The 21,696-nt window shown below is 44.3% G+C and overlaps 1 protein-coding gene across 1 annotated transcript in view; it reads right to left on the bottom strand.

The window, feature by feature from the left end:
• The window catches only part of REC8 (REC8 meiotic recombination protein), a 34,285-nt gene extending 20,702 nt beyond the window's left edge, over positions 1–13,583 (bottom strand). The window contains exons 1-8 of the mRNA XM_060684794.2: positions 12,377–13,583; positions 12,205–12,273; positions 8,834–8,976; positions 8,212–8,287; positions 7,996–8,110; positions 6,746–6,827; positions 2,532–2,608; positions 851–986 (exon numbers count right to left, since the gene is read on the bottom strand). Coding sequence (XP_060540777.2) covers positions 851–986; positions 2,532–2,608; positions 6,746–6,827; positions 7,996–8,110; positions 8,212–8,287; positions 8,834–8,976; positions 12,205–12,273; positions 12,377–12,432 — 754 coding nt within the window. The 5' untranslated portion in view covers positions 12,433–13,583. The remainder of the gene's footprint in view (positions 1–850; positions 987–2,531; positions 2,609–6,745; positions 6,828–7,995; positions 8,111–8,211; positions 8,288–8,833; positions 8,977–12,204; positions 12,274–12,376) is intronic.
• Positions 13,584–21,696: the final 8,113 nt, after the last annotated feature.

A 21,696-nucleotide genomic window follows, 5' to 3' on the forward strand; every position in this document is an offset into this window, starting at 1 on the left:
GCACTGGCTACCAGTGGCACTCCGGATACGTTTCAAGGTGCTGGTGCTCACCTATAAAGCTCTTCATGGCTTAGGCCCGGGCTACTTGCAGGACCATCTCCAGCCGTTCTCCCATCGTCCTGTGCGCTCTCACAGAGTCGGCCTCCTCAGGGTGCCGTCGGCCAAACAATGTCGGCTGACGACCCCCAGGGGGAGGGCATTCTCTGTGGGAGCCCCGACCCTCTGGAGTGGATTGCCCACTGAGCTCAGGACAGCCCCCGACCTTCTTTCCTTCCGTCGCGAGCTGAAGATGTGGCTCTTCCGCCAATTAAACTGATCCGTTTGGGGGTACACTGGTATAATTTTAAATCGTTTTTTAATTGGGTTACTGATTTTAATTTGGTATTGTATTGTGATTTGTATTGAAGTTGTCATTTTGTAAGCCGCCTTGAGTCCCTAGGGAGAAAGGCGGCATATAAATCGCAATAAATAAATAAATAAATAAATAAATTGTTTTGGCTTCTGATCCAAAACCATGACCCCTGTCGGCAGCTAAAGAATGAAGGGACATCTGCACATCTGGAGAACCAGAACATTCAAAGACCATCTGCTGAAATAGGACTCCAGACTCACCAGCTCATTTCGCCCGCTATCCTATTGTTCAAGGGCCACCTCTTTGGAAAGATTTTAAAGACTCTCCCTGGATTTCAAACACTTTCTTTTTCCTTCCTCTCTGGGGATTCCAGAAAGCAGCCAAGGATACCGAGGAGAAGACCATTTTGGTCGATGTGATACACCTCAAATGTTCCTGAGTTTCAGGACCAGGAAAGAGCCTAAAAGTCTCACCCTTCTAAGACCCTCTACTTCTCACCTTCCTCCACGCGCCTTTTTCTGACAACAGCCTGAGGGGACAATGGCTCCTTCTCTGCACCGGGCACCAGGAATCCTTCCTGCTCCACCAACAAGTCGATCTCTCCGGCTGTAATTTCAGGGAGATCTTGCTCGTCCTAAAGCGGGTAGGAGAGAATCTGCTATGAACCTGTTATGAGCAGGGGTGAAATCCAGCAGGTTGTGACAGGTTCGGGAGAACCCGTAGCGGAAATTTTGAGCAGTTCGGAGAACCGGCAAATACCACCTCTGGCTGGCCCCAGAGTGGGGTGGGAATGGAGATTTTGCAATATCCTTCCCCCAGGAGTGAGGAGGGAATGGGGATTTTGCAGAATCCTTCCCCTGCCATGCCCACCAAGCCACGCCCACAGAACCGGTAGTTAAAAAAAAATTGATTTTCACCACTGAACCGGATATTAATTTTAATGTGGTTCGTCAAACTGGGGGTTACAAGGACTGGCTGACCAGGCCCGCCCCACCCTGCCCCTCCCAGGAATCTCCACAGGACCCGTTTTGGATGCCAGGTAAGTGCAGCGCCCGCACAGAGACTCTGGGAGGGCGAAAAATGGGCCTCCCGGAAGTCCAGAAACGGGCCTATTTCCGGCCTCCGGAGCCTGAGGAGGCTGTTTTCACCCTCCTGGAGGCTCGAGAAAAGCCTCTGGAGCCTGGGGAGGGCGAAAAATGGGCCTACTGGAATTCTGGAAACGGGCCTATTTCTGGCCTCCAGAGCCTGGGGAGGCCCTTTTCACCCTCCTAGAGGCTCGAGGAAAGCCTCCGGAGCCTGGGGAGGGCAAAAATGCCTCCCCCTCTGCCATGGTGCAAGAGGCCGAGTAGGCTACACCCAACATAACCACGCCCACCCAGCAACCAGGCAGAGAACCAGTTTCTACAATTTGCTATTCAACTTGCCAATGAACGCTTCATGTAACGCACAGATCGTGAAAGCCTGGAAACCATCAAGGTGGCCGCTGCAGGTGCTCGAGAAAGAGGCAGACGGTTCCCATAACAAAAGGACGTCTCATCATTGGACAATGTGATCGCCCAGGGTCGGGGTGGGGAGGAAGAGAAGCTATTGATTAACTGGGCGAGCATTCGTGCGGGAAAACCAGAGCTGGTTTTGATTCTTCAGTACCAAAATGGTGCATCCAATAAAGTTTTACTTTTGGGGAATTCCAAGCACCTGAGAGTGTGTCCTTATTTTGGGTTGACTAGTTGGACATTTAAAGGGACGCGGTGGCTCGGTGGCTAGGACGCTGAGCTTGTCGATCAAAAGGTCGGCAGTTCAGCGGTTCGAATCCCTCGTGCCGCGTAACGGGGTGAGCTCCCCGTGACTTGTCCCAGCTTCTGCCAACCTAGCCGTTCGAAAGCACGTAAAAAATGCAAGTGGAAAAAATAGGGACCACGTTTGGTGGGAAGGAAACAGCGTTCCGTGCGCCTTTGGCGTTGAGTCATGCTGGCCACATGACTACGGAGACGTCTTCGGACAGCGCTGGCTCTTCGGCTTTGAAGCGGAGATGAGCACCGCCCCCTAGAGTCAGGAACGACTAGCGCAGAGGTGCGAGGGGGGAATCTTTACCTTTAGTTGGACATTTGGACGCTCCCACATTACAAATCACATCATCCTTGTCTACCCTTCTTCCCCACTTCCCAGCAGGAAGGCTTACTTCAATTTTCAGCAGTGTGATGGGCTCGGATTCTTTGAGCGTGATTGCATCAGGAGAGACGGTGATCCTCGGTTTTCCTTTGGCATGAAAAAGATTTGAAAATTAGTGGTTATTTTGCAACATTTGCCCTCGCCCAGCGGGCTCAGAGCGGTGAAAACGAACTAAAACAGGAACTCCATTCGGCAAAGATGCAGGTAGTATATAATGACCATTCAAAGCAGGGGTGACATGTAAAATGTGTTACTACCAGTTCTGTGGGCGTGGCTTGTGGGGGGGTAATGTGACTGGGTGGGCGTGGCCAACTTTTTTTTTTTTTTTTTAACTTTCCAAAGCATTTTTTTCTAATGCTTTGAAAAGCCTCTGGCGATCAGGCAACTCAGCTGGGATCGTCAGAGAGGCTTTTTAAAAAATGCTTTGAAAAGCCTCTGGCGATCAGGCAACTCAGCTGGGATCGTCGGAGACTTTTCAAAGTGTTTTTTTTACCACCTCTTCGGCCAAGAGGTTGCAGAAAAAAATGCTTTGAAAAGCCTCTGATGATCCCAGCTGAGCCGCGCGATCATCAGAGGCTTTTTTTTTTTACTTTTAAAAGCATTTTTTCGTCAGAAGAGGTTGTAGAAAAAATGCTTTTAAAAGTAAAAAAAAAAAAGCCTCTGATGATCGTGCGGCTCAGCTCGGCATGGGGGGGGGCACAGGGATTTTTGCTACCGGTTCTCCGAACCACCCGCCTCCATCGCCGGTCCGAACCGGGAGCATTTCACCCCTGATTCAAAGTTACAACAGGGACTGTTTTTTACACAGTTACGACCTATGGCCACGTGATCAAAATTCAGACACCTGGCAACTGACTCAAATTTATGACGATTGCAATGTCCTGAAGTCAACCTTTTGCGACCTTCTGACAAGCACAGTCAATGGGGAAGCCGGATTCACTTAACAGCCCTGTGGCTAACTTTAAAAAAAAAAAATGCAGTCATTCACTTAACAACGCTGGCAAGAAAGGTCGAAAAATGGGGCTCGGCTCATTTAACCAATGTTTCACTTAGCAGCAGACATTTTGGGCTCGGTTGTGGTCATACGTCGAGGACTATCTCAATGGAAAAATAAAGAATTGGCCTTGCAAAGCCAGGGAATTCGCAAGGAAGAGTTGTTTTGAATTCATGGCACAGGAACACGCGTTGTTTGTCTTTAATGAGTCCCAGGATTCTGTTCTGTTTCGTTTTTAATTTTTTGCTGCAAACGATTACAGGGCAACGAAGGGAATTATTATTTCTGTCTAACGGCGGGTCCACAGCTGCAGAGGCACAGCGGCATTCAAGCAAGCGATTATCAAACGGAAGAAAGAGGCGGCTTTGTGCAAATCGAATGAATCATTGTTAAAAATCGGGGCTAGCTGTTGGCAAGTTTGAAACGGCGCAGCCAGAAAGCTGCAGAGAAAAAAAAATATATGCAAAAAACAGAGAGGAGGGCAGCCTATTTTTCGATCTCCAAAACAAGGAGGGTTTGGGTCACACAACAATGGCCCCCTACACCTTAATTACTGCAAAGCTCACGTCCTCCTCGCCCCGAGTTGCTTGTTTCAAAAGGCAACTGGACTTTCTGTGTTTTTCCATCGAAGGCGTTTCGCTTCTCATCCGAGAAGCTTCTTCGGTTCTGGCTGAATGGCGAGGAATGGAAGGATTTATATTCCTTGCAGTCATCTTAGTACTCTCTCTGAGGGTTGTTGAGGCTACTTCGAGGTTTATTTTATTTTTTATTTTTTTAATTTTACTTCAAATTTATATACCGCCCTTCTTCCTGGGAACTCAGGGCCGTGTACAGCCAGATAAAAACACATAATATAAACATTAAGAACAGATTAAAAGGAAATATCTCAATTTGGCCAAGAATTTAAAAAAACATACAAATTTAAAATCATTTAAAAGGATTTGTTAGGCCAGCCCGGCTTGTTGGAAAAGGAAAGTTTTAAAGGCACGGCGGAAGGCACGGAGGTCTTGGATTCTCCTTATCTCTGGGGGCAGCTGATTCCAGAGGGTGGGTGCCCCCACAGAGAAGGCCCTCCCCCTGGGGGCCACCAGCCTGCATTGCTTGGCTGATGGCACCCCGAGGAGGCCCTCTCTGTGGGAGCGCATGGGTCGATGGGAGGTCATTGGTGGCAGAAGGCGGTCTCGGAGATAACTAGGTCCTATGCCATGGAGCGCTTATCTCTGCCCCAGGGACACCTGAGTAGTGCCAATGGGTGTGGAGCTGAAAGAACTGTGTTGTAAACAGGAGATAGATGTTATCGTATCCTTCCGCCTCTGTTAAGAGAGGGCTGCTCAGTTTTAAAGCAGATGGCCTCTTCGACCTCTCTTTCAAACGCCTCTCTCAACCGAGAGTGTTGGTGTGTGTGTGATAACACCATCTATCTCCTGTTTACAACACAGTCCTTTCAGCAGTTCCAAGAAAGTTCCTCACCCACTTAAGAGAATAACTTTATTGTCGCTTTGAATTAATGTGAATGATGTAGGAATAGTACAGGGTCAGCTATATGAACACTGAAGGGCCCTCTTTATTCACATTATTATAAAGAAAGAAATGTGCTTGTTTAGAAATTACACTAGGTCAGCTAAAATTCCATTCTTGGTGATATATATCTTCTGAGGGGCCTAGCTGTCAAGGATGCAAGGACATCCATATGTAATATATATCTCCCGAGGGGCCTATCTGTGAAGGATGCAGAGACATCCAACTGAAACAAAAAGTTAATTATTATCCAAAAGCAGCCATGAATCTACGCATCAGCAAACACAGAATTGAGGAAGGTGGTTTAGCTAAGATAATCTCATGAACTAGAAAATAATGAAAGAATTTAGTAATTAGAAAGTGTCAATTATAATGTAACAAATGTATGTTAACCATATATGGAAAACGGCTGTGCTCGCAAAATCCTTTGTCTTGGAGATGGATAAAAGCAGTTGTATCAGAGCTCTTCCTTTGTTCAGAATTGCAGATACAAATCTGGTTCTGAAACTGCGCAATAAAACTGTCTCTGGCTGACCCGGGAATGTTGTTTGGTCCCATCATTCCATAACAGAATGTCCACTCCTTGGCGTACATTAAAATGAAATTTCGTTGCAGGCAGCTCTCAAAGGGTCACCCCCTCCAACATACACTCAGGGGTGGGCTTCAAAAATTTTAGAAAGGGCTTCTCTGCCCTCCCCGGGTTTCGGAGGCTTTCCTCGAGCTTCTGGGAGGGCGAAAACGGCCTCCCCAGGCTCCGGAGGCCGTCTGGAGGCTGGAAACGAGCCTTTTTCTGGCCTTCCCAAACTTCCAGTAGGCCCATTTTCCGCCCTCCCCAAGCCTCCGTGCGTGCCCTGCACTTACCTGCATCCAAAACGGGCAGTTTAGGGACTCCTGGGAGGGGCGGGGTGGGATGGACAGGGCCAGCCAAGAGTGGGATTTGGGGGTTCTCCGAATTGCACAGAATCGTAGCTAGAGGTTCTCCCGAACCCCCAGCAGCCCACCCCTATATACACTACATAAACATGACAAAATCAATCAATCAGTCAATCAATCAAATCAAAATTATGCACAGATATTATATGACACAGAGAAACAATACACAGTCTAATTTGGAGGTAGACATGCATATTTGCATTCTGATTCAGGGGACCCGGAGGGTACAGATAAACCTCCAAGTGGCCTCAATGACTCTCAGAGGGAGTACTAACAACCAGATGACTGCAAGGAATATAAATCCTTCACCGTTCAGTCAGAACTGAAGAAGCTTCTTGGATGAGAAGCGAAACGTCTTCAAGGAAAAAAACAAAACAAAACAAAGACAATCCAGCTGAGGTGTTTAAAAAAAAACAAAAAACTAACAACACCTTTGTCACAACCGTAACCCAAATGACCGAGAATCTCCATAGACATCACGTCTTCTTACAATGCTTTGAAAGCTGCAGTCAAAACAGGTGGTGTGAGGAACGTTTCACACTTTGTGTTCATAACTTCTGGCCAGTTTCAATTTTAAGCAGAGGCCGAGGGCTGCAAAAACAGGGTGAGAGTCACCACATCCTCCCACAACGAAAAGCGGTTGTCAGGATTTGCATTTGTGGGTTGACAGTCATCCCGAAAGGCAAACCTGCCTCGTGGTTAAGCGAGGCAAATGTTCGCCTGAGGAGAGAGAAGAGGCTTTTTCTACCCGAAACTGCAGTCCTGAGTTTCGGCCTCACCTGTCCTTCGAGGCCGGAGGGAGGGAGGAGACAGTTCCAGAGGGCTTCTTTCAGGAGTTGGGGCCTCCAAGAGGTCTCGGACCTGGGGAAAGAAGAAGATGGTATAGGGTTCACTTCCCTTCCAGAGTAGGGGATGGACTAGAAGTCCTCCAAGGTCCCTTCCAACTCTGTTATTCTATTCTATTCTATTCTTTCCTTATTCTATACTATTTTTATATTCTATTTTATTATTCTATTCTATTATTCTGTTCTATTTTATTCTATTTTTCTATTCTATTTTTATTCTATTCTATTCTTTCCTTATTCTATTCTATTTTTATATTCTACTTTATTATTCTATTCTATTCTATTCTATTCTATTCTATTATTCTATTCTATTCTATTCTATTCTATTCTATTGTTTCCTTATTCTATTCTATTTTTATATTCTACTTTATTATTCTATTCTATTCTATTATTCTATTCTATTATTCTATTCTGTTTTTCTATTCTATTCCTATTCTATTCTATTCTCTCCTTATTCTATTCTGTTATTCTATTCTATTCTATTCTATTCTATTCTATTCTATTCTATTCTATTCTATTATTCTATTCTATTCTATTCTATTCTATTATTCTATTCTATTTTTCTATTCTATTTCTATTCTATTCTATTCTTTCCTTATTCTATTCTATTCTATTCTATTCTATTCTATTCTATTCTATTCTATTCTATTCTATTCCATTCCATATTTTCTATTCCATTCCATTCCATCCCATCCCATCCCATCCCATCCCATCCCATCCCATCCCATCCCATCCCACCCTACCCTACCCTATCCTATTCTGATATTGTGCCAGGAATTGGATTCATGTGTTCCAAGTGGGAATTTTGGCAGTTCAAGGTAGGACCAACTGGATGATCTTGGCTGAGTTAACCAGAGCCAGACATATGTAGTAAGGATGGGACACCACAAGGAAAGCCCGCCATTGCAAGTTATGCTAGAAAATAAAATATCTATGTGAAAAAAGCGGTCATTTTTTTCCAGTGCCGTTGTAACTTTGAACGGTCACTAAACGAACTGTGGCAAGGCAAGGTCGTCCTTTGACTTACAACCACCGGTTTAGCAACCGTTCAAAGTTACGACAGCGCTGGTCATCACCCTTACGACCCTCTGTCGCAAAATCTGAGTGCTCCACCATCAGGGTGGGGAGAATTAGCACCAGCACCTCTCTCCCACACCCCCACAGCCCCAAAAAATGGATCTTACATGTGGGATCGAAAAAGGGCTGGGCAGCAGAGGTTCCATCATGCCGAAAAAGGGATCGGGGGCTTCCTCCAGAGTTTCCATGAGCGCCAGTTGGTCGGGAAGGAGGAGACCTGGTCTGGAATTGGGAAGAACAGAAAGAATTGTCAAAGGAATCTTTGAAAAAAAAAAAAAAACACACACAGGCCTTTTAAATCCGGGAAGATCACAATCGCTCACTGTTCAAGATCGGTCAAATCGATCCTTATTTGTTGGTGGGCTCGGCTCAGGCGTTCCAAGGTGAGTTGGATTTCCTCTGAAAAGAGAGAGAGAGAGAAAAATAAAATTCAGAACAAGGGAAATCCCCCAGACTTCCAAACAATATTTTACACTTTCTTAATCCAAACGTTTGAGATATATATATATATATATATGTTTGTTTGTTTTCTGAGGTTTTCGCGGGTGTTTGTATGTAGGTCTTTGGTTATTCGGGTTTTCTCCCACGTAAAATTGGAGGTGTCTTGGCAACGTTTCGACGAAGTCTCATTCGTCATCTTCAGGCTGGTGTTCTCGGCTTTGTGCTTCTAGGAGCAATGTGTGTGATCACAGCTGTTTCTTCCTTTCAACTGCCAGTGGTAGTGTGAACTGATTGGGTGGGAGCTTGGCTGTGTTCTGATCGGTTGGGGGTTTGGCTGTGCTCTGATTGGATGGGGGGTTGGCTGTGCTCTGATTGGATGGGGGTGTCTTCTGTTTAGGTGGGGGCTTGGTTGTGCTCGGGTTAGTCTGAGTTGCAGGGGGGTTGAGCTGGTGAGCTGCATTGCTGTTGTTGGGAAGGAACAAAAAGGGACAGCTGGAATCCTACCGACGAGATATTGACATTGGCGACTGTAAACCAAGATCACGCCATATTGCAGCTGAGCAGAGAGGTAGAGAGAGAATCTTGGCCGGGGTGCTCCAGGAACTGGTGGTGGGACACGGACCAGGATGTAAGCCAGGATCTCGTCGCTGTCAAGAAAAGGAAACACAGCTAGTAAATACATTTACATACATCAGAAAACATTTCGGAGGCAGTAGAACGCAGCTTCCGAGATCTGCAAGTGGGCATCGCATCCTGCCGAGAGGTAGTGGACAAATCCTGCATCGCAACAATCGCTTGGAGGTGGGAGATACTTTCAGTGTAATCTACCAGATCCCTTGCATGGATTGCCCCTATGACTAGCCTAGAACTAAGAAGAAATTTCCTGACAGTGAGAACAATTAATCAGTGGATCAACTTGCCTCCAGAGGTTGTGAATGCTCCAACACTGGAAGTTTTTAAGAAGATGTTGGATAACCCTTTGTCTGAAGTGGTGTAGGGTTTCCTGCTTAAGCAGGGGGTTGGACTAGAAGACCTCGAAGGTCCCTTCCACCTCTGTTATTCTATTCTACATGGGGAGAAAGCTAACCACCCAACTGAAAGAAGACAATTGAGAAAAGAAGACATGAACTCATTGGTAGCTTCACTTTGCCATGAACAAGGACATGCATTCAGTTTCGCAGCTATTCAGATTGTTGGCCGAGCAGGGACAAAAACAGCCTGGGAAATGATTGAAACCTGGGAAACGGGTTCCTTGTCAATCAACAGGAGTGTTGATTTACCACCAGTTTACCAAGTACTTAGGAGCCGAGGACTTGGCAACACAACGACTTTTTTTTTTTTTTAATTTGATTTATATGCCGCCCTTCTCCGGAGGCTCAGGGCGGCTTACAATGTGTTAAGCAATAGCCTTCATCCTTTTGTATATTTATACAAAGTCAGCTTATTGCCCCCACAAACTGGGTCCTCATTTAACCTACCTTAGAAAGGATGGAAGGCTGAGTCAACCTTGAGCCTGGTGAGATTCGAACTTACAGTAATTGCAGACAGCTGGTGTTAATCACAATGCTTTTAGTCTGCTGAGCTACCAGGCCCGTCTAATAACTGCCCACCAACAAGCCAATCAACAACTAAAAAAACCACACACAACCTAAATACTAACACATCGAGTAGCCCAAAGCACACATTCTTGTGAGAGAGACAAGTTCCCTGAGGATGGGTTGCAGCACATGTCCGAAAGCTCGGAAAACTAAACGTCTGGTCCTGGTGACCGATCCAGATTGGATCCCCCAATACAGGTAGTCCTCAATTTATAACTGTTCATTTAGTGACCTTTCGAAGTTACTGTTGTGGTCCGCCAGCAGCCCGCGGAGCTGGCAGCGGAGTCAGACAGTGAGGAGGCCGGGGAGGAACATGGGCCAGTCCTGGAGTCTGGGGAAGGCCCAGACGAGGGCTCTGCGTCGGAGGCAGAGATGGGAGCAGGGGTCATCTGGGAGCAATGCGTGGACTCCGGAGCCTCCAGAATCGGACAGCAGAGAGGCAGAGGAATAGGAGGAGCCTGTTCCTAGTGGACACATCCGCAGAGCTGCCAGAAGGCAAGAGCAGCTAAAGCAAAAGGGACGACTCGGGAGTAAGGCCAGGTGATGATTGGCCCTTCCTATAAGGCTTAAAAGAGCAGCAAAGGCTCTTGGGCTCTTTGTAGGAAAGCAACGTTGCTAAATCTGTTTCCAGTCGGCATCTCTTGTTTCTGAACTTGTGGGGCTTTGCCAAGAAAGGCCGTTGGCAGGGTGCCAAAGAAGATAAAGGTTTGTGATAAGCCCAAAGGACTTTTTCTGAAGGACTTGTTTTGGAATTAATTTGGACTCAGCTGAGAATGAAGTAATTCTCAGCTGTTATAATAAAATAGTTTTGTTTGAGACTAATTGTGTCCTGTAATGACTAAGTGAGCCTAAGTCACAACAGTTACAATGGCCCTGAAAAAAGAGACTTAGTACTGTCACACTTCAAAATTTAGGCACTTGGTAATTGGTATGTACTTAGGACAGTTGCAGTGTCCCAGGGTCATGTGATGGATGGATGGATAGATGGACAGATGGATAGATACAGATAGATGATAGATGATAGAAAGAGAGATAGAGATAGATAAATTATAGATAGATAGGGAGATAGATAGATAGATAGATAGATAGATAGATAGATAGATAGATAGAATAATTTTATTGTCACTTTAAATGTACACTAATCAGCATACATTTAAATGAAATTTTAGTTGTGCCAGCTTTCAAAGGATCACCACCTCCAATATATACTGCATAAACACGACAAGATAATAGATAAATAAATACAAAATTATGCGTATGCCCACCTATATTATATGACACATAGATCACCATTCATAATCTTCCGAGCTGGCATCCAACAAGCAAAGTCAATGAGGGAACCCAGCTTACGCTGAAAACGGCATGATTCGCTTAACAACTGCAGCGACTCACTCAACAACGGCGGCAAAAAAAAAAAAGATCGCAAAATGGGACGCAGCTCAATTTAACGACTGCTTTGCTCAGCAATGGAAAATTTGGGGTCGGTTGCGGTCGTAACTTGAGGACCGCTTATATACTGAACCCGTCCTCTTCAAAAGGAATAGTAATAATTATAGGTAGTCCTTAACTTACAACAGCTCATTTAGTGACAATTCAAAGTTACAAATATCACTTTAAAAAAAAATGACTTATGACCACTAAGTTTTTCACACTTAATGACCGTTGCAGCATCGCCATGGTCATGCGACCAACATTTGGATGCTTGCCAAACTGATTCATATTTATGACGGTTTGCAATGTCCCAGGATCATATCAGGGGTGAAATCCAGCAGGTTCTGACAGGTTCTGGAGAACCGGTAGCATCCGAATTTTGAGCAGTTCAGAGAACCGGCAAATACCACCTCTGGCTGGCCCCAGAGTGGGGTGGGAATGGAGATTTTGCAGTATCCTTCCCCTGCCACGCCCACCATGCCACACCCACCAAGCCACACCCAAAGAACCAGTAGTAAAAAAAACTGGATTTCACCACTGGATCATATGATCTACTTTTGGGACCATCTGACAAGCAATGTCAAGGCGGGGGGAGGGAAGCCAGATTCACTTAAGTAACCGTGTTACTCATTTAACCACTGCAATGATTCACTTAACAACCGTGGCAAGAAAAGTCGTAAAATGGAGCAAAATTCACTTAACAACTGTTTCTCTTGGCAACAAAAATTTGAGGCTCGATTGTGGGCGTACGTTCCTGGATGACCTATAATAATAATAACAAAAAATACTTCATCCACCCAGCAGATCTCAATTCCTCTTTTTTTAGGGAATTCAACTCTTACTCACCATGTTTGGGGAACGTTGACCTTCAGGTATTCCCGTTTTAGGAGTTTTGAAGCTCCAGTCGCTGCCAACCTGTTGGACATATGACATGGTCAATTGGTGGGTTGGGTTATACCCATGTGCCACCCTGTTGTACTACACCCAAACATCTGAATTTCCAACAAAGGCAAATTACCAAATTGTAGCAAAGCATCCGGTATGGCGTTGCAGAACATTGGGATAGTAAAACATGATGGAATCGGTGTTTTTTTTTTTTTTTTAAAGAATAAGAGGAAGAAAAACTTTTAGAAATTGTAAAAAGAATTAAAATGGATGGATGTTTATGCTTTCTTCTAAAGAGCGGCCCTTTTTTCCAGACAAGACAGCTATATATTGTATTATTTTATTTGTGTGTTTATACAAATCGATTAAGAGGCAGATATACCGAAGGTTTTTTTGAACTCAGAAATCAAGTTATTTCAAAGGTTTGATTTGAGACGGCATCAAATTGAAGGCAGGAGTATTTTTTTTCTGCCCCATAAATTATTTCATTGTGAATTAAGACTTTACATCAAGATTTAAAAGATGTAAAGTTATGGAGTTATGGAGGTTTTTTTAAAACAATGCTTTTAAATTAAAAGGGCTATGAAGAATAAGCAGAATTTACTGAGAGAAGTTTCTGCCTCTGTTGTGACCGTATTAATTAAAATAGCCAAAGAAGGCAACTAACTATTGTATGAGAATGGATAACTGAAGCCCAATTGATAGCATTAAAAATAAATCTTATTAATTGTAAGAAGTAAATGAGGATAGAATATTAAGAATTACGGTGTTGGTAAAAGGAATGGAGTAATTTGAGAACAATTAATTAACAGCAACTGAACAAAGCTAATTAATAAGGGACAAATTATTGAGCTGGGGGAAAAAAAAACCAGATTAATAGAAGCCCCAAATTCAAAATTTTAAAAAAAGAATTTTAAAAAAAGAAAAAAATTGCGGTTCAAAAGTTCAAAAACGGAAAAGGCAGATTCCACCAAAAAAGAAAAGAAAAAAAAAAGACAATTAACAAGAGGCTTAATTAGTGCCTAACAATGAATTATTAGGCTGTTTTAACTGGAGTAAAACCAATAAATTTGGAACTTTTGATCCAAATTGTTAATTATTGCAATTATTGAGAACCGAGGTGGAAAAATGAATAAAAGGAGACATGGAAAGAATTGAGCTATTCCCAAAATGGGGAACCTAGTTGGTGAGTAGGGTTTTTTTTTAAAAAAGTAATTAAGGAATTAATTGGAATTAAGAGAGGAGAAGGATTAGATTCCAATTAATTCTTGTAAATAAAGCCTCTACATTCCCTCAGTGTATCTTAGACATCAAATGAAACAGGTGTCAGTTTTGCCTTTAAAAGAATAGCTTTGGACCAATCCCTGCTGCTTTCCAAAGCTCTGACCAATAAGAACCTCTCCCTCCTTTAATGGCTCAGCCAATCCCGGCATGGAGAAACAGATGAAGGGAAACTTTTCTTCCAGCTCGGAGACAGACGTTAGTTCTCTAATTCCAACCAATCACATCTCTGTATTCTCTCTTCTGCTCTTCCCTCCCCCCCCGCCACTGCTCTGTGGACAATTGAGTAGCCCTGATTGGATGGAGCCCAATACCTGCTGTCATCCCGGCATCTTTTGGGAGGGTGGACCAATAAGAAGGCTCTCTCTGGAGCGGTAGCCCAATCAAATCTCATCTCTTCGGTTCTCCGATAGTATAAATGCCATTCAGTCTTTTTTTTCGCCCAGGTTTTTTTCCCCCCAAGGCTGGTTGACCCACCCACTTGCTAAGCTTGACCAATCAGATGAAAGAGTTCGGGAGGAAAACCATCCAATCAGAACACATAGTGATTTTGCCCCACCCATTTTCCCTAGGGGGTGTATTTCATCCCAGAGGTTAATTAATTAATATCAGGCCTTTATTATTTTTTTAAATAAAAATAATATATATTGTGTTTCCCTGACAATAAGTCCTAACCTAATGCAGGTTTTGGAGCCCCCCAAAACTATAAGACCGGGTCTTATTTTTGGGGAAACATGGTATAATATATAAATAGTCCCCTGGGAGTTGGGCGGCATAGAAATTTAATAAATTAAATTAAATTAAATTAAATTAAATATAATATATAAACCGTTCAAGGTGGCCAACATCCCTATGAGGTGGGCTAGACTGAGAGAGAAGGACTGGCCCAAAGTCACCCAGTCTGCTGGTGATTGGCCCAAAGTCACCCAGATGGCTATCATGGCTAAGAGAAAACTAGAACTCTCAGTCGTCTGGTGATTGGCCAAAAGTCACCTAGCTGGCTTTCATGGATGAGAAAGAACTAGAACTCACCATCTCCTGGTGATTGGCCCAAAGTCACCCAGCTGGCTTTCATGGGCTAAGATGGGACTAGAACTCTCATTCGCCTGGTGATTGGACCAAAGTCACTCAGGTGGCTTTCATGGTTGAGAAAGAACTAGAACTCACCGTCTCCTGGTGACTGGCCCAAAGTCACCCAGGTGGCTTTCATGGGCTAAGATGGGACTAGAACTCACCGACTCCTGGTGATTGGCCCAAAGTCATCCTGGTAGCTTTCATGGCTAAGAGAAAACTAGAACTCTCAGTCACCTGGAGATTGGCCCAAAGTTACACAGATGGCTTTTATGGGCTAAGATGGGACTAGAACTCTCATTCGCCTGGTGATTGGCCCAAAGTCACCCAGGTAGCTTTCATGGCTGAGAGAGAACTAGAACTCACCATCTCCTGGTGATTGGCCCAAAGTCACCCAGGTGGCTTTCATGGCTAAGAGAAAACTATAAGTCTCCATCGTCTGGTGATTGGCCCAAAGTGATGCAGGTGGCTTTCATGGGCTAAGATGGGACTAGAACTCACTGACTCCTGGTCCCAAAGTCACCCAGCTGGCTTTCATGGATGAGAAAGGACTAGAACTCACCATCTCCTAGTGATTGGCCCAAAGTTATGCAGGTGGCTTTCATGGGCTAAGATGGGACTAGAACTCACTGATTCCTGGTCCCAAAGTCACCCAGCTGGCTTTCATGGAGGAGAAAGGACTAGAACTCACCATCTCCTAGTGATTGGCCCAAAGTTATGCAGGTGGCTTTCATGGGTTAAGATGGGACTAGAACTCACTGACTCCTGGTCCCAAAGTCACCCAGCTGGCTTTCATGGATGAGAAAGGGCTAGAACTCACCATCACCTAGTTTCTAGCCCAGTTAATGTGACTCTTAATGTCACACGTCTCTTGTTATGATTACTATTACTTAAATAAACTTGCCATCAAATTCTCAATGACCCTGGGCAGCTCGCAAGAAAGAAAAATTGCAATAAAACGAATAAAAAATAAAGATACAACAATAACTCCCATCTGTTTACCCACTGGACAAGGTATCGTGAGAATAGAATAATTCGCAATAGATACCCAGACCTACCTTACAAGGCCGTCGTGAGGTTAAAAACCGTTGCTCGGTACGTGACCTGGGGCAGTCTCTAAATTTGATACCTAAATTAAGACAATCAATAAAATAAAACGGAACGCGTTCAAAACCCATTTCCCGCCACTTTTGGTCCCCGTCAGAGCAAAGAGAAATGCCAACTCCGCCATTTCGATCCTGGCCCTTCCTAAACAGACTCTATATGACATGTCCCATCGTCCTGTTTCGGGAGGATTGGCCTTGACGGGAGTTGTAGTCCAACCCAACTGAAAAAGATCCCAAATTTGGGGAAATAGGAAGAAACAACGTTTCTGCCTTTCTTTGCAATCATCACTGCATTAATTTTGCAGAGACGGAAGCGTCAATAGCTGGAACGAAATCGCGAAATGTTTTTATTCGTAGACAGGTTTCTTTTTAGTTTATTTATTCCTACAATTAATTTGCATTTATTTTACAGGTTGATATGGGCTCACTTATGCTCATTTTATGGGCTCATTTTCCCAGTGCTTTACACTGCCACTGAGCAATACCTCAGGAATGCTTCGGCCAAGGCCATCTTTAAATAAGTTTTTAATCTTCCGGTGGATTTGCAGGGATCAAAGGGAAAATAATTAGGGAGGATAGGTTGCCTAGCAACCCCGGGAGGACAACCTGACCTGTCACCCTGGCAATCCCACCTGCCATCACCTGCCTGGAAATGGAACTTTAAACTATGAATATTAAGGCTGATATCATCTCATAACCTTACTGGGCACGCTTGGTTTCGGAGTTGCTAGCCATGCTATTTTCAGTGATTGAAGCCAAAAAACTGGGGGGGGGAAGGGGGCTTGCCTGGCGGTGTTAGCCCAATTAATCACGCACCAAGGGTGAGATAAAATCAATTTAATTCTGCAGAATAAGTCTCTTGGGGTTTATTCCTACAGCAAGTATCTACAAGCAAAAGTTTCTAGCGTTTTTATACCTGTGGTTGAAAGCAAGTGCATTTGATCTCAGATGCATAATATAAGAAATTGTTCCCTATAAGCATTTGTTAGATCTGAGATTATCTATATTTTTCTATCTATCTATCTATCTATCTATCTATCTATCTATCTATCTATCTATCATCTATCTGACTGTCTATCTATCTATCTATCTATCTATCTATCTATCTATCTATCTATCTATCTATCTATGTCTGTCTGTCTGTCTGTCTGTCTATCATCTCTCTATCTCTCCCTCTCTATCCATCCATGCATCCATCCATCCATCTACCGTATTTTCCCGGAAAGAAGACCCTGTCTTATATTTTTTTGAACCCTGAAATAAGCACTTGGCCTTATTTTGGGGAAGATCTTGTTATTTTGGGGCGTGTGAAGCAAGATGGGGCTCCTCTTGCCGTCTTACCTGATTTCCAGCTCTGCATTTGAATATTTTCGGGGAGGGCTTATTTTCAGGGGGAGGCTTATTTTAGCGCATGTGCTCAAAAGCCCAATTGGGCTTATTATCAGGGGAGGTCTTGTTTTCGGGGAAACAGGGTATCTATCTATCTATCATCTATCTATCTATCTATCTATCTATCTATCTATCTATCTATCTATCTATCTATCTCCATCCATCCATCCATCCATCCATCCATCCATCATCTACCTATTGTCTCTCTCTCTCCATCCATCCATCTATCTATCTATCTATCTATCTATCTATCTATCTATCTATCTATCTATTTCCATCCATCATCTACCTATTGTCTCTCTCTCTCTCTCTCTCTCTCTCTCTATCTATCTATCTATCTATCTATCTATCTATTTCCATCCATCATCTACCTATTGTCTATCTATCTATCTATCTATCTATCTATCTATCTATCTATCTATCTATCTATCTATCTATCTATCTCCATCCATCCATCCATCCATCCATCCATCCATCCATCCATCATCTACCTATTGTCTCTCTCTCCATCCATCCATCTATCTATCTATCTATCTATCTATCTATCTATCTATCTATCTATCTATCTATTTCCATCCATCATCTACCTATTGTCTCTCTCTCTCTCTCTCTCTCTCTCTCTCTCTCTATCTATCTATCTATCTATCTATCTATTTCCATCCATCATCTACCTATTGTCTGTCTGTCTATCTATCTATCTATCTATCTATCTATCTATCTATCTATCTATCTATCTATCTATCTATCTATCATCTATCTATCTGTCACACTGGCCAGCTGACTTTTGGGCCTTCCGGGCCCACCAGAAGTTAGGAAACGGGCCATTTCCGGCCTCCAGACGGGTGGGGAAAGCCATTTTCACCCTCTCCAGGCTCCTAGAAAGGCTCTGGAGCCTGGGGAGGACAAAAAACAGGCCTTCTGGTCCCACAAGAAGTCGGGAAATGAGCTGTTTCCGGCCTCCAGAGGGCCTCTGGAGGGGGGGAAGGCTGTTTTTGCCCACCCCAGGCTCCAAGAAAGCCCCTGGAGCCCAGGGAGGACAAAAAACAGGCCTACTGGGCCCACCGTGCCATCATGTTCCAAAAGCGGGGGGAGCGCATGTGGGGCGGGGCACATTAAATTATGGGTATGGGCATGAGCATGTGTGACACCCGCGCGACCCCCGCTTTTGGCACGCGACGGCAAAAAGGTTAGCCATCACTGGCATAGGGTTTCCTGCTGAGCAGGGGGTTGGGCTAGAAGATCTCCAAGGTGCCTTCCAACTCTTGTTATTCTGCAAATCGTCAGCTGAAAATGCAAGAAACTACCACGATCTGATTGTTCGGCTGCTAAGAACAATTCCCAGCTCTGCCACCAATTCACGAAATATAGGTTTAAAAAATTGCTTCCCGGGAACTGAACGATTTACCAGCTCATTTTTAGGGCAAGTCCCTAAAAATTTGAAAATAAACAACATTGTTCATTAATTAACAAGAAATCTTGCAGCATTTCTGTTTTTAACTGGAAAAACGATGCCTTTGTGCCACTTCCTGAAAACTTGAGAAAAGTCTCAAGTTTTAAAATGAGTCAACTTTTTTTTTTTTGAGTTTCCTCTTTTGGTGACAAATCATATTCAGAAAAAAAAAAAACACAAAAAAAAATGTGAGAAAAGATTACGAGTTCCAACATGACTGATTACCAGTAATGTGAATAAAGTAAAAATCATACAGGGTCAGTTACATGAACACTAAAGGACCCTCTCTATTCATATTATTATAAGGGAGAAATGTGCTTGTTTGGAGATTATATTAAAAATCAGCTAAATCCCACTATTGGTAATATATCTTCTGATGAGGCCTAGCTGTCACGGAAGGACAGTCATATGGAAAACATCTGAGTGGCCTCACTGTCAAAGACACAAGGACATGTATGTTACAAAGAGTTACTTATTACCTAAGGACAGCAATAAATCTCCCGTATTAGTAATTACAGAACTAAGGAAGGTTGTCTAGCTAAAGATAATCTTATCAACTAGAAAATAATGGTTTAGTAATTAGGAAGTGTCAATTATCATATAACAAATGTATGTTAACCATATATGGAAAAATGCATGTGCTCACCAAACTCTTTGTCTTGGAAACATATATAAGCAGTTGTATCAGAGCTTTCCGGGGTTCAGAATTTCAGGTACAAATCTGGCTCTGAACCTGCGCAATAAACTGTATCTGGCTGACCCAGGAATGTTTTTCAGTCTTTCCTTCCATAACACTAATGTAGGTAAGCGGGTCCAGCTGGATGATCACTGAAGGGCCCTCTTTATTCATAGTATTGTAGGAAAGGAAATGTGCTTGTTTAAGGGAAGCCAATTATCCAGTTGAAAGGCAGAGAATTCCTTTGAAGTAGAAACATTCAGAAGAAGGGCCTCTCTGTTATCAGAGCTGGAGGTATTTGTTTGAAGGTTAAAACAGATCAAACGATGACCACATGTAATATCAACAAGAGATAATTTGAATCTATGCTTCAGTGATTTACAAGAAGAATTATGACTGTTGGCAAAGAATAATATGAAATTTAGTAATTAGGAAATGTCAATTAAACTATTGCTGAGCACATTGTAAGCCGCCCTGAGTCTTCGGAGAAGGGCGGCATATAAATCAAATTAAATATATATATATATATAACAAATGTATATGACCACATCAATTGCTGTGTTAGCAGAATCCTTTGTTTGGAACTGTATAAACCTGGAATCTCATGTTCATTACTTTGCTCAGATTTTGAGGTAGCAATACCTATCTGAACCTTATTGCAATAATAAACTGACTGTCTGCCCCGAAGGGATGTCTCTTAATTCCTTCCTTCCATAACAACACCAGCACGTTAGGAAGACTGACGATGTTCTTAAAACTGTTGCCTTCCTAGAAACATTTTAAATAAAAACAACAACAAAATACTGACTGGAAGGAGCTGGAGAGAGAGAGAAAAAAAATGAAAATTATTATCAGGATCTTGAGTAATTCCAAGCTGCTCCCTGGGGTATAATGTCCCATGTATGATGTATAATGATGTAATGCCGTCAAAATCAAAATAAAAGACATTTTCTTTTGTCAAAACGTGTAAATCCATGGTATTCCCAGATTTCGTATGGATTAGGCCCGTGATGGCGAACCTATGCCACAGGTGGCACACAGAGCCATATCGGTGGGCACACGAGCATTGCCCTAGCTCAGCTACACCACATATGAGTGCGCAGGCTAATTGATTTTTGGGCTTTCTGGGCACACCGGAAATTGGCAAACGGGCCGTTTCCGGCCTCCAGAGGGCCTCCAGGGGGGTGGGGAAGGCCATTTTCACGCCTAGAAAGCCTCTGGAGCCTGGGGAGGGCGAAAAACGGGCCTACCGGGCCCACCGGGCCATTGCGTTTTCACTCCTAGAAAGCCTCTGGAGCCTGGGGAGGGCGAAAAACGGGCCTACCGGGCCCACTGGGCCATCGTGTGCCAAAACCAGGGGGAACACAGGGGGGGGGTCTCATATGCATGCGCGGGGGGTGGGGCACATTGAATTGTGGATGTGGGCACGCAGGCGCGCGACCCCCTCCGCGCGACCCCCGCTTTTGGCACGCAACGGCAAAAAGGTTAGCCATCCCTGGATTAGGCCATTCCACCTTCGTGCAGGTATTGTACATCTGGATGCAGCTAGTCCTGTTGATACAACCGTTCATTTAGTGACCATTCAAAGTTACAAAAGTGATTTACGACCGTTTTTCACCCTTACGACTTTGGTAGCATCCTATGGTCATATGATCAAAATTCAGATGCTTGGCACCTGCCTCATGTTTATGACAGTCGCAGTGACCTGGAGTCACGTGATCCCCTTTTGCGGCCTTCGGACCAGCAAAACCGATGGGGAAGCCGGTTTCGCTTAACAACCGTGCTACTAAGTTATCGACTGGGGTGATTCACTGTGGCGAGAAAGGTCGTAAAATGAGGCAAAACTCCCTGAACGAATGTCTCCCTTAACCACAGAAATTTTGGGGCTCAATGGCGGTCGTAAGTCAAGAACACAACTTTGGAAGTTCATCCCTGGAGGCTTTCAAAAAGAGATTGGACTGCCATTTGTCAGAAATGGTGTGGGGGTCTCTTGCTTGGGCGGCGGGTTGGACTAGATCAGTGATGGGTAACGTTTTTGTCGGCGTGTGCTGAAAGCAGCCGCGGGGAGGCACGACAGAACATGCACGCGTGCACGACCCACCCTGCGCCCCATTTTGGGCCTAGTAGGCCTCCCTGCAGCCTCCTAGGACCAAAAACTGGCTGTGGGGGGTAGCGCTGCACCCCCTCGTGCCCCATTTTGGGCCCAGTAGGCCTCCCTGCAGCCTCCTGGGACCAAAAACTGGCCGTGGAGGGGTAGCGCTAAACCCCTCCCGTGCCCCATTTTGGGCCTAGTAGGCCTCCCTGCAGTCTCCTGGGACCAAAAACTGGCCATGAGGGGTCGTGCTGCCCCCCCAGGCCCCGTTTTGGGCCTAGTAGGCCTCCCTGCAGCCTCCTGGGACCAAAAACTGGCCATGGAGGGGTAGCGCTAAACCCCCCCATGCCCCATTTTGGGCCTAGTAGGCCTCTCTGCAGTCTTCTGG

The sequence above is a fragment of the Pantherophis guttatus genome, chromosome 4 (assembly GCF_059756535.1).
Source record: "Pantherophis guttatus breed Tessera chromosome 4, ASM5975653v1, whole genome shotgun sequence".
NCBI lineage: Eukaryota > Metazoa > Chordata > Lepidosauria > Squamata > Colubridae > Pantherophis > Pantherophis guttatus.